This window comes from Mugil cephalus, chromosome 2 (assembly GCF_022458985.1).
Source record: "Mugil cephalus isolate CIBA_MC_2020 chromosome 2, CIBA_Mcephalus_1.1, whole genome shotgun sequence".
Lineage (NCBI taxonomy): Eukaryota > Metazoa > Chordata > Actinopteri > Mugiliformes > Mugilidae > Mugil > Mugil cephalus.
In genome coordinates, this window is record NC_061771.1 from 20,458,293 (window position 1) to 20,470,168 (window position 11,876).

The 11,876-nt window shown below is 42.0% G+C and overlaps 1 protein-coding gene across 1 annotated transcript; it reads right to left on the reverse strand.

Annotated features, from left to right (window-relative positions):
- Nucleotides 1–3,721: 3,721 nt before the first annotated feature.
- Nucleotides 3,722–11,261, reverse strand: LOC125004445 (B-cell receptor CD22-like). The gene is made up of 8 exons (XM_047579041.1): nucleotides 11,069–11,261; nucleotides 10,864–10,968; nucleotides 10,459–10,680; nucleotides 9,925–10,260; nucleotides 9,475–9,823; nucleotides 9,341–9,398; nucleotides 4,535–4,722; nucleotides 3,722–4,378 (listed from the first exon to the last, which is right to left on the reverse strand). Exons 1-8 carry the CDS (start codon nucleotides 11,256–11,258, stop codon nucleotides 4,354–4,356), a joined length of 1,473 nt encoding a protein of 490 aa, XP_047434997.1. The 5' UTR covers nucleotides 11,259–11,261; the 3' UTR covers nucleotides 3,722–4,353.
- Between the last annotated feature and the right edge of the window lie 615 nt (nucleotides 11,262–11,876).

Here is an 11,876-nt window from a genome sequence, read left to right on the forward strand (position 1 = left end):
AAGATAGTTCAACAACTATATCCTTCCAGTTGTCAAAGATGTAAGTACAGTGGCATTAGAAACCTCTGTAGGACCTGGTCAATATTTGGATTATTTCTTTCTAATTGATCTTCCTGAGCTCACTTCAGTCATTACAGCATCTAAACCATCAATTTGTCTTCTAGACCCATCCTGACTAAATTGCTCAAGGAGACAAGAAACAAGAGACAAGAAACAAGCACAGAACAGTAATCTGAGGATTTAGTTGGCAGTACAGTCAGTGACCACAAGAGGGCAACAAAACACAAAGTTTTTACCTTCACACACATGAACCTAATTGGAGACAACAACATCCTGTCATTTATTGTTATTGCTTTTAATGAGGTTTAGCTCTGTCGTGATCACACATGTCCACTATAAATACGAGTTTATCTGTGTCTCATACAAACTCATCATAAAATCATTAAAATCATATCAGACTTTCACTTCTGGAAAGCAATCAAATTTAAACACAGTATTTTTGTGTTTCATTTTCTTCAGGTGCAGTTGTGTTGCTTTCATGATGTGAGGTGTGATGATGATCTGTGGTGGGAGTGGGTTGTGTTGAGAGATTTTGGCAGCAGTAGCACTACTATATTAACGACCTGAGCATGTTTGATGTGCTGTGTGAAGCAGGAGAGCACAGATTCAGAGTGAGTTTGCGCCTAAGAAAGATCATATCACATGTTAAAGGCCTGATGTTACGGAGCCTCTTATCAGTCAAGAAGACAAAGTTATGACCCGACTTGAGGCATGTGGCATAAAGTTACGGAAATATACAGCTTAGGTGGATAGCGTCGGCATGTTTGGGAATTCCAGTTTTCACCAAAGTTAGTACGTCATTAGTATGTTGGAATACAGCAACTATTTATAGGCAGTTCAGCAGAGTTTTTTTCTTGTTCACATGGGTCAATGGTCTAACTGGGAACTTTTGAGGAAATGTTCCCTACTAGAAGGATGCTGACTCACACACTTGTCGTGCGAAGGATCATTTCAGGAACCTTCAAAAGTTCAAGACTTAGACAGACTTTAATGTTTCACGAGAGAAATTACTTTGTCACCATGGCTTCATTATACATAAAAGACACAACACTCATAACAACATCAACAACAAAAAAAAAACAACAAAAAAGGGACAGATTAGATTAAAAGAAAATAAAAATAGCGTAATCAAGACAAATATACAGAATTAGCATTGCGAACAAATGTACAAAAGTAGTCGGCAAAACAGTGTCTGAGGTGATGTGGTTGTTTGGCCAGTTGCATAACAACAGCAGCACGGCCAACGGAGTGTGTCAACTCATAGAGTCTGAAGCTGGGCACAGACGTACTGTGGTCCTATGAAGCAGGTCTCACCAGAGCACTTCTCATGACACACTCTCTCTGGGTCCCGTCGCCAAAGACCTCACGACCCCCTTGAGGACAGACGTCACTGTTGACCCGAACTTCCTTCTGCGCTCCTCCACCTCTGACTCCAGCCTGGCATCCCCAGCGCTTCTCCTGAAGTTCAGCAGGAATCTCACGTCTCACTCCAGGCAGCTCAGGGGACACGTACAGCCAATTTTCATGTGCAGAGTAGAAACAGCAATTTAGACCATACAATGAAAGTCTCCCTTACCAACAACCCTAAAACAATAAAATAAATATATAATATTAAACCTATAATATATACAAACAACTTAAATACATAATATATATTGCCTGAGTGCTTGATTTCCCCAGTAAAACGTTCTGCTACAGATACAGTCAGACTACAGTTATCACGGTAGCCAGTCGCACTGCTATTGACATTACAGACATAGCTGTTTAAATAGGTTTATATATGAATAAACATGTCAAAACCATAATTATCCCTGTTTTATCATTTTTTTTTTCAAATTTTCGAGCTGGAAATTTCCACATCACCAGTATCACAGTACTACTACTACTGCGCCGTTATTTATCATTTATATACAATATTTACTCATCATCATAGTAAAACAGTCAATCTACTGCATTAATTCCTCTCTTAACCAGTAGAAAATGTCAACATGTGATTATGCATGTAAAAAAAATACTGTGATACTGTCACAGGATAGATTAATAATTAATTAATAGGTTTTTGGTCATACTGCCCTTTTTTCTTTCTTCCTATCCTGAGCAGGGCAGCGGCCAAACCACACTGTGAAGCATTTTCCACATGAGAGAGAGTTCCCCCATTGACTGTGTTAACTGTGTTTTGTGCAGTCTCAGTCCTCAGCTGTCTCAGGAGGTCCTGCTGGATGAGGTGGACCTGCTGTGGGAAACCCAGATGTACCTGTGTGGAGAAGAGGGAGATCCTCCAACCTCTGCCAAAACTACTACTGGAGAACTGACAACACAACAAAACCACGAGTAGAGGGAGAGGGGTTGAGCTCGACATTGAGAGCAGTACTACCATTTGTCTTGGTTCAGGAGTCTAATGTTTGTGTTGCTGTGTTTTATCTTTACAAAAAAAAAAAAAAAAAGTAAGACCCAATGAGTCAGTGGGTGCGAAACATGGCATGAACTGAAAACAGGAAACAACAACGTCTCTGTAGCCTATTAAAAGGTCATGTATATAACATCTCTGAACCCGTCATTACTGTGGTTTACCGGTGGTATAGGAGAAACATTCAAGTTTATTGATTTCCTGTCTGTTGTGTTTCCTCATTGGTTACTCATTAGTTTCTCCTAGCGTCTTGTTGTCTCTTAGCCCCTGTGTGTATATATAGCCCTGCCTTTCTCTGTTCCCTGTCGTGTCGTTGTGGTACTTTCCTTGTGATTTCTCCTGGCCTTGTTCCTGTTCTGTGTGTTTTCTGAACCTTATATGTAGGAGCGAGTAGCCTACAGCATTATCTGTATCTGTATCTGTTAACCATACGAATTATCTGTGTCCATATCTGTACTCGGATTGGGTGGAATTTAACCCAAAAGTGGGTCGGGTTTTGTTGAGTTTCAACTCAGCGTAACTTTCTTTTTTTAACATTTCATTTTTTTTTCAGTGTGATTTTTTTTTTGGTTCCTTTTATTTTATTTTTATCCACACCAGGTGTGTGTGTGTGTGTGTGTGTGTGTGTGTGTGTGGGAGAGAGAGAGAGTTCCCCGAATTTCCTGTCTACTCATCGTTTCTCCTACATTTGAGTCCTCTCCTTAAAACATACACAAATCCTGACAGTTTTTACTAATGCCATATGACACAAGCAGAAAATTTGTACCTTTCTTCTTTCCAACACACTTCAACAATTCTGTAATCTATACCCTTGTTCAACCCCACACATATTAATAAACTGCTTAAACGATACACCTCCCAGTCACAATGTCTTGAATTTAACTTGTGTAATTGAAACTGGCATGGAAATGAGACTTGAATGATCATTTATGAGAAGGACAAAGGAGAATTGGGAATTGCTGCCGCTTTCACAACATGAACAAGAGGCAACAAAGTATTTTCTATTGTTTATTTTTGTTTTGTATTAATTACTGAAGTGTATACTAGTGTGGTAATATGTTCACATTAATGTCTGATGTATCCACGACTGATTTGTCCTTGGGGTTAGCTGATCAGATTATTATTTTATTAAGAAAATGAAAAACATGTCACAAATAACAAGTGTCAAGGTTATTGGTTCAGGCTTATTGGGTCAAGTTTCACTTAGGTAAACTGTAAAACAAGACAAAAACATACAAATATCCCACATTTATGTTCTTCACTAGCTTTATTTTTATGTATAAATATGCTGATGCGGCATCTCCATGGCAACGATTCGGCCTGTGAGCTAATTAGCGTGGCTAACATTAGCTGCTCTTGGAAAATGACAAAAAAGCAAAAGAAGCAAACAAAATGCCAGATAAAGGAGTGCAACTGGTTCACAGGACATAAAAGCAAACATTTCATCTCTGCTTAGTAGTTTTTATCTGCTACAGCTTTAGTGAAAATCAGCATATCTCTATAATTAATCTGGATCATTTTAGATGTGGAGCAGAGTTTTATCTTTGTGCTCTCAAAGTAAAATAAAATAAAAAATCTGTTGCTTTGTGGTATCTCTAACTCGCAGTGAGAATTTTTTTGCGCAAAGAAAAGAAAGAGAGTGTCACACGTAGTCATAAAAATAAACAAACCTGTACAAAAAAAACTTTATGGCTTCAATTCCCAAAACATGCGGTGGACGTCCATCAGTGTCTAGATTCCTGCCTGATCATCCTCTGTGAGAACTAAACTAAAGTACCTAAAGCAGGACTCAGACTGCAAGAATTTTTAGACTTTAATGATCCACAAGGATCGATCAATTGATCTAGTCGTCTCTTTAAGTTGTCCTTTGCTGTGTTGTACAATTTCTAGGTATCCCCTGCTTCATTGAGCCTAAAAGTAAAGAACAGAATATTTAAGTCAGGTTAAACATAGAGTGAGGCATTTTAAAGAATACAAGAAACATTTTTCTACAGTCAGAACACAAAGAAACCTTTTCAATAGCTAATCTATAACCCAGGTTGTTTTGAAAAAGCATGAAATACTCACTCAGAGGTTGATTTGGATCTAAAGTTGGCAACAGCATACGGGACCATCTCTTCATCTTGGGACTGAGGTGGGTTTGCGAAGGAGTAGATAGGATCTGTGTTGTGCTTAGTGAAGTGGATTCTGCTGTAGTAAAGTTCCTGCTCTGCTGGTTGAGCTGAGGAGTCATCGTCACTGGGACCACAGTTGAACTGATGAAACACGAGAGAAATTGCATTAACCGTTTAGCTAACCTTTTGAAGTAATGTTGGGTGATACACTGAAGTGGAGTTTTTGTTTTTAAACTAAATAAAAAAGAGCCTCTGTTTCCACGCTCTGTTGTCACCCACACAACAGTCAGTTGTCTTTAGTGATGTTTCCTTTTAACCGGTACACAACAAGCTGCTCAAGATGATATGATACCAAATAGAGGCAGGTATGTTACTCGACTGATTTTGCATTTCTAATGCTAATTATGTAAATCTTTTGATTACATTGTTTATTTTTGTTTAATTTGATCTCATTTGTTTTATATTTCTTGTGTTTTTTGTGTGGTTTACTTTTATGTGCAACAAAGTTACAATGACAAAGTAATTTCTTTCGTGGATCATTAAAGCCTGTCTTAGTCCAAGTAATGTTTAATGTGGAACACACCACTGAGCTGAAGTTTATTCACTAGCAAGGACCACACTTCCAACCAGAAGGACGATTTAATGAATTATTGATATGGATGAGTACGGACGAGACGATGATGGGATGATTGCGGTGCAGTGTGGGGAAGCTTCGAAGGAGGATCCCCCGTGGCTCCCGGGCATGATGGACCCCCAAAAAGTGTCATTGTTTGATGCGGGATAAAGCTGATTTGAGTTCGGAGCGGATGTAACGAAGGTGAGCTTGCAAAGACTAGTATCCTAGGGACTGGATGAGGTGGTCTGGGATGCCACTTGGAGAAGCTGGGGTGACTGCTCCTATCCTGAAGGAGTGGCCGGAGGCCGGAGTAATGAGTAGGAGAGATACCTGAGGAAGAAAGGACTTGACGGAGGTGCCAATGGAACCAGAAACAGGTGGCGATCAGACCGGACTCAGAGACGAATAGAGCATGCTGGTGGTAAAGGGCTTAAGGACAGCCAGTAATGAAGTTGACTACCGACGATTAGGAAGGGGTTAAGATCGGATGGAATGTTAAAACAGAAGACTGGTGTTGGGAGTCCAGACTGGCTGGTTTTGGAGCGTTTCATATGGTTTCGCTCAAGAAGTAGGTCAGAACTGTGAGGCAGCAGTGCCGGAGGGAATCGAAATGGAGGGTCAAGGCGGTGCATTCCGAGCATCTGAGAAAACCAAAAAAAGCTAATATGAACATGACTTCTAGAGTTTGAGCAACGTGAGGGGGTGCTGTAGCCGGAGCAGACGGTGTTAATGCACTGAGACAGCGAATCTAAGGTTAGAGGAAGGCGTTGGGGGTGAGAGGCTGGTTCATGTCGCAAAAGGCTTCTGAGGATAGGCTGTCGATAATGGCGTACTGAGACTCTGTGATAAGGGGTAGGAGAGTGGGGTTTACATGTTCGAAATCAAGGCTGAATATGGAGGAACCGGTGTCAGTCTGCGTATGACGCCAAGCTTCTAAACTTCTGAAACGAAAAACTAGAGAGAGCAACAGCATTGAAGTGGCCAGGTGACGGGGGCGGCAAATAATGTACTGGTGTTTTATGGAAAGCCAGGTGAGCTGTCGTAGGGATGGTTATGACGGATGGGAAGTTGGAGCAGCCTTTGTTGATAATATCGACGATCGCCCTGTTATCCGAGTGGATAAGGACGGATTGGCGGGACCATTCGTGACCTCACAGGGTAGTGGCGACTACGATGGGGTAGATTTCAAACAGGCAGATGAAATGATACTCGTTTATGAGTTCTGGGGGCCATTTGCTTATGAACCATTTCCCATTGTAGAAACCCCCAAAACCGACTGAGGGGGCAGCATCTGTGAATAAGCTGATATCGTGAGGGTGGGTCGATGCGTCTTTGTAAAAAAAAAAAAGAGATCCTGTTCCAGTTGACAAGAAGGTGAAGCCAGAAATGCCAGAATAAAATGATGCGAAGTGCGAGGTTGAGGTGGCCTAAGAGAGAAAACAGCTGGTGTTTGGTGCAGTTAGGGGTGATGAGGAAGTTAGATATCAAGAGGCTGATGTGGTGAAGCTTCTCCATTGGCAGGGAAGCTTGGAACCGGACAGTATAGGTGGGGTTATACCGAGGAACGCGAGGGATGTGGGTGGGCCCTGAGTTTTCTCTGCGGAAAGTGGATCCCCTAGGTTGGAAAAGACTGATGTCAGAACTGTGAGACTGGAAGCTGGTGGTGATGAAGGGGGGTAAGCAAAGTGTTTCTGACAAGGTGTCGAAGAGTTTCGTACTACTTTTGCAGCCGAAGGTGAGCCTAACAGCGAAATAGTAAGTGCTACGCCACTGAATGTTGAAGAAACGCCAGAAGTATGGGTGTAGTGGGAGGACTTTGAAAGCACTCGTAATGTCCGCTTCTGAGAGCCAGGACCCTCTTCCGGGCCGTTTGAGCAGGGCTATGGCGTGGTTAATGGTGGCATAGTGAAGAAAGAAATCTTTGCTTGGGATCAGGCTGTTGACGCTGGGGAGGTCTATTATGACGACAGGGCTGATGCGGAAGGTAGGAAACAGAGGGTGAGAGAATGGGCCGATCATAAAGCCTTCCTTGACTTCCTTCACAAGAAGGATGCCGACTGACTGTGGGTCATTTGTGGCCGGAGGGGCGGGCAGATGCCCCGAGGAAAGATGGCTGATGCATCGGCTGGTTTGGTGCAGCTCCAAGTAGGTAAGCTGGTTGAAGTGGCTGTAGAGTCTATATGGCAGAGGCCATGGGCATCCCAGTGCCCGGTGTCCTAGTGAGAGTGAGTTGCTGGTGGTGCTGAAGCAAGGTGAAAGATGCTGGTCTCCCGGTGCCAGGAATGCTTGGAGCCTGGTTTGGGAGACCTTCTGCTGCAGAACAAAAGGCGGGTGTTTTGGAATTGGGTTGTTTTCTATGGAGCCGCTTTTGAAATGGTGGAGATTGCAGGACGAATTAGGGTGGACTGTTCCTTTACTCGGCGGCTGGGCGTCGGCGACGTCGGTTATGTCGTGCGTGGTGACGTCATCGGGAAGGGCGCTGATGGTGGCTTAATTACATTGGTGTGCCGAAATTAGCGCGTTTAGTTTAGTTTAGTTTTATTGTCTGGTCGGTGGAAAGGGATTGCTCTCTCTCTCTCTGAGGACTCTTTGGAGAGTTGCCACTGAGTAGTCGGAAATTTTTTATGAAATGTGTGCGTTAGGAGACCTTACTGGAGCGATAAGGCGCTGTGAGCGACGGCGAGTTGAGGTACTGGCAGGATTGCGACGACGGTCGGCGTTCGAATTCCTCTTGGGCGACTGAGTTGAATGGCTGCTGGGCGGGAAGAGGTACATTGCCGTCCTCGGACCTTTTCACTGGAAAGGTGAGGCGGACTGGAAATTCTGGAGGAATCGTAGGAAGAGATATAGTTCTGAATGGCGAGCAGAGATGAACCGGGATGGACATGGACCGCCGATGAAATGGTAAAAGATGGTGGTCGATGATTGCGTCTCCGGGATTGTGGTGATGGAGACGTTTTCGGAACCGTATCCCGAGCGTCCTGGCGTCTGGCTGAAACCTGGGAGAGGGTCCTCCCGGTTGGGAGTGAAGAGGTTGTCGTCTGATGGGGACAGGGAGATGGCGTCCAAGTTGGTAAGGTAAGTCTTTTTATTATTTATTTATTTATGCAAGTTGTTGGGATGCATAGGTTGGGAGGGTATTTAAAACGGAAGTGGCGGGAAGGCGCGGTTGGGGTGTGGTCCCGCTCCTGAAACCGATGTAAGGCATCACTGAAAACTAACTAGTAAACACAGTAAACCTGTGATAGCACCTCAAAACAAAACAAAACAAACAAAAAAACAGAAATGTGTCTTTATGAGATTCTGGTGCTCCTTTGCCAAGCTCCAAAACCACAACTACATTACAACATAAATTGCAACATCAAGTGGTCTCATCTTACAGTGTCACCCCATATTACAAGACAGGGCACTTTTGGAAGAAAATGGAATAATCGTTTCAAGGAAATACGATGAAAACAATGGCGAGTTTAAACCATCAAGCTGCAGATATTTTACTAAGTTATATAATAGCCACAAAGGTAAGATTGTGCTGCATCTGTAGACGTTTTATTCAACAATAGATCTGTGGAGTAGCAGAGCCATTAATGCTGACATGAGACATACTGTTTTACCTAAGATTGTAAGTGATACTGTTGTCATGGTGCTATTCTTACAATATGGACACACCAAAAAGACATACGAGAACTATCATCAACAAAGGCCAACGATGATGTTACCTCACGTCTCCTGAATCACACCGATCTGTTGGTCTACGGTTTATTTATACCTGGGTGACAATGTTATTGTTATTCATATATATACATATATATGTTGCTTAGCAGTGGCAACTGAAAGTAGAGTAATTATAACCATAGAGCTGTTGGTTGGGAGGGTTAGCATGACATAGTAGATACACAGTGGTTGAAGCTGCTAATATGTATGAGAGGCATGTGAGATAATATACCTTTAAACTAACCAAAAACAAAATTTTATGGCAGCTGTCACAGGCTGCATATTTATGTAGCATGCAAAGGGAGGGAATAATGTCATTTGTTCAACTGAAGCTACTCTTCGACTGTTATGATATCATTTTATCATTATCATATCATTTTAAAACAGATACAGAATTTATGACTCAAAAGAAGCAGAGTTATTAGTCTTTACCTGCTCCAAGTTGTCCAAGGTTTCATTCACGGCAGATCGACTAGAAGTTCTTTTTTTTCTGGTGAGTGAATATAAAAACTTGGTTAGTGTATGAATTATCTTGTGGATCACTGATCTCAGAAAGCGATGCTGACCTAATCCACAAGAAGACCATGAGAGATATTAAAATCGGGAGAAATGTAGAAACTGCAGCTGCCGCTGGGTTCCATTTAGATGTTTGTTTAGTTTGGACAGTGAGAGTCTTTAGAGCTGAGTTGATGTCTCTGTTGGTTCTGACAGCACAGGTGTAGTTTCCTGAATCCTGACTGCTGACTGGGTCGAGAAGCAGGTGTTTCCTTTGGTTATGTGTCAAGTTCACAGGTCGATTGTTGAAGTACCAAATGTAGTTTGTGTTAGCAGGTAGAGGACAGCTGGTCCTGCAGGTCAGTGAGACTCTCTCACCCTCTGTCACCACTGGAGAGGGACTTATCTTCACTTTCAAATCTGAAAGACAGACAGATAGAGTAGTAAATGTAAAAGAGACATTTTATATATGAGAACGTATATTGATGACTGGTAGGACATGAGTAACAGATTCTAATTACCTGTGACAACCAGAGAGACTCCAGGAGAACCAGACACTTGTTCATAGTTTGTTTTGATTCTGAAGATGTATTCTGCTGAGTCCTTCTTCTTCAGGTTGTTTAACGTGAGGATGTGTTGGTTCCGCGCGTTGTCGTAAACCTTCACATTACGTGTCTCTCCAGTCAGCTGTTGATCTTCCTTTTCAATATTTTCCTTTACTTTGTACCAAATTTTAGACTCTGGCTGCTGGTTGTCAGGATGAGAATATTCACTGGAAATGTTCAGAGAAGATCCTTTCAGAGCACAGATTCTCCTGCTGATATAATTCACTCTGTAACAGTTCTTCTCATCTACACCTGAAATATTAATGGAAGACAAGAGACAGATTCACTTTAAGTACCAATTAAAAACACTTTGAATAATCCTTAAATCAAAATTCATCCCTGGTGAAAGTTATCAACTTCCTAGCAGGTAAAAATTGTTGAAATCAGGACATTATCCAGTGACTAAAACCATTTAAAAGATACCTAAATCATAAGATGGTTCATACTCACAGACGTCAGCAGACTGCAGATCCTCAAGACCTTTCACAGCACAAGAGAAACTTTCTACTGAAGTTCTCAAAACTGAAATCTGCTGTTTCTCCTTGTCTCTGTCTACTTGTCTGTTCCTAAACCACATAAATGAAGCCAGAGTGTCAGAGTGAAGACAGCTGGTGTTACAGATCAGTCTGATGTGACCTGTTACGTCTGTAGGAGTCCTCTGAACATGTATCTCTGTTTGGAGACAATCAAAACATTGTTCATCAGTTCATCTCTGCAGTTTTAAATATATGTGTCATATAATCTTGTCAGATCATATTCCAGTCATAACAAATAATTAACGTTCTACAGTGAACGTATGACTTCACAGAGATTCCAGGTGCGGTGGTGGGAGGAGTGTAAATGCGTAAAATTCACCTCTGGGATACGTGATGGAGCAGGACTCATCTGCTGACGTCTGCTGATAAGAACACATTCTCCCTCTAGTGTAGGTCACAGTAAAGCAGGTCGGAGTGACTGAATCTGAACAAAACCAAACACACATCATCGACGAACTGGTGAACACTTGTTTTCAGGAAGAGTCTAAACGGTAGAAATAGTGTTTATAACTGTTGTGACTGACCCACTGAGACTTCAGGGGCTCTGAGATCCTCGTAGCCTTTGACAGCACAGGAGTATGTGACTGCTTCCTCACTGCTGACCAGCTCTTGGTACCAGGGAGACCAGTCCTCAGAGAGAAACTCTCTGTTCTTGTACCAGATGTAGGCTGCAGGGTTTTCAGTCAGAGCACAACTGGTGCTACACATCAGCATCACTGTCTGTCCCTCCGTGGCAGGAATCACCTTTACCTGCAGGTCTGAGACGGTAGTTAATATAAATAGCATTAATGGATTACATTACTTTTAAAGTGATCAGTCTGTAATACATTAGTGACAAACACTGTACCTGTAACATGGAGGTGAATTCTGATTTGCTTGTTGCAGTTGTCTTGCTTGTCAGTTTCTGCGCAGCAGTAAACATTTTCATTGTTTTCTTTTAGATCATTGATTGTCAGAGTGAAATTACCCTCTTTTGACACATTGTAGTTTACTTGATTCCCATCTGTAGGGAGCTCAACAGGAACATACATTGAACCATTCATGTAGACCGTGTACCATTTCTTTCTTGCAGTGAGTCGTTGATCTGAGCAGGACAGAGTCACTGATGAACCCTTTAAAGCACAGATGCTGGTTGTTTTCCCCTGAACTCCTTTAACAGAAGATTTCACAATCAAACATCTGGACACATTTACAATCTTATCATGACTTCTGTTATCATGAATCTGCTGCTTTAGCTATATAAACGTTTACAATAAAACTCCTACATTCAAGAAATATTAAAGTTACATATTTCAAGTAATATAAGGAGAGAAAAACAACATATCGTTCATA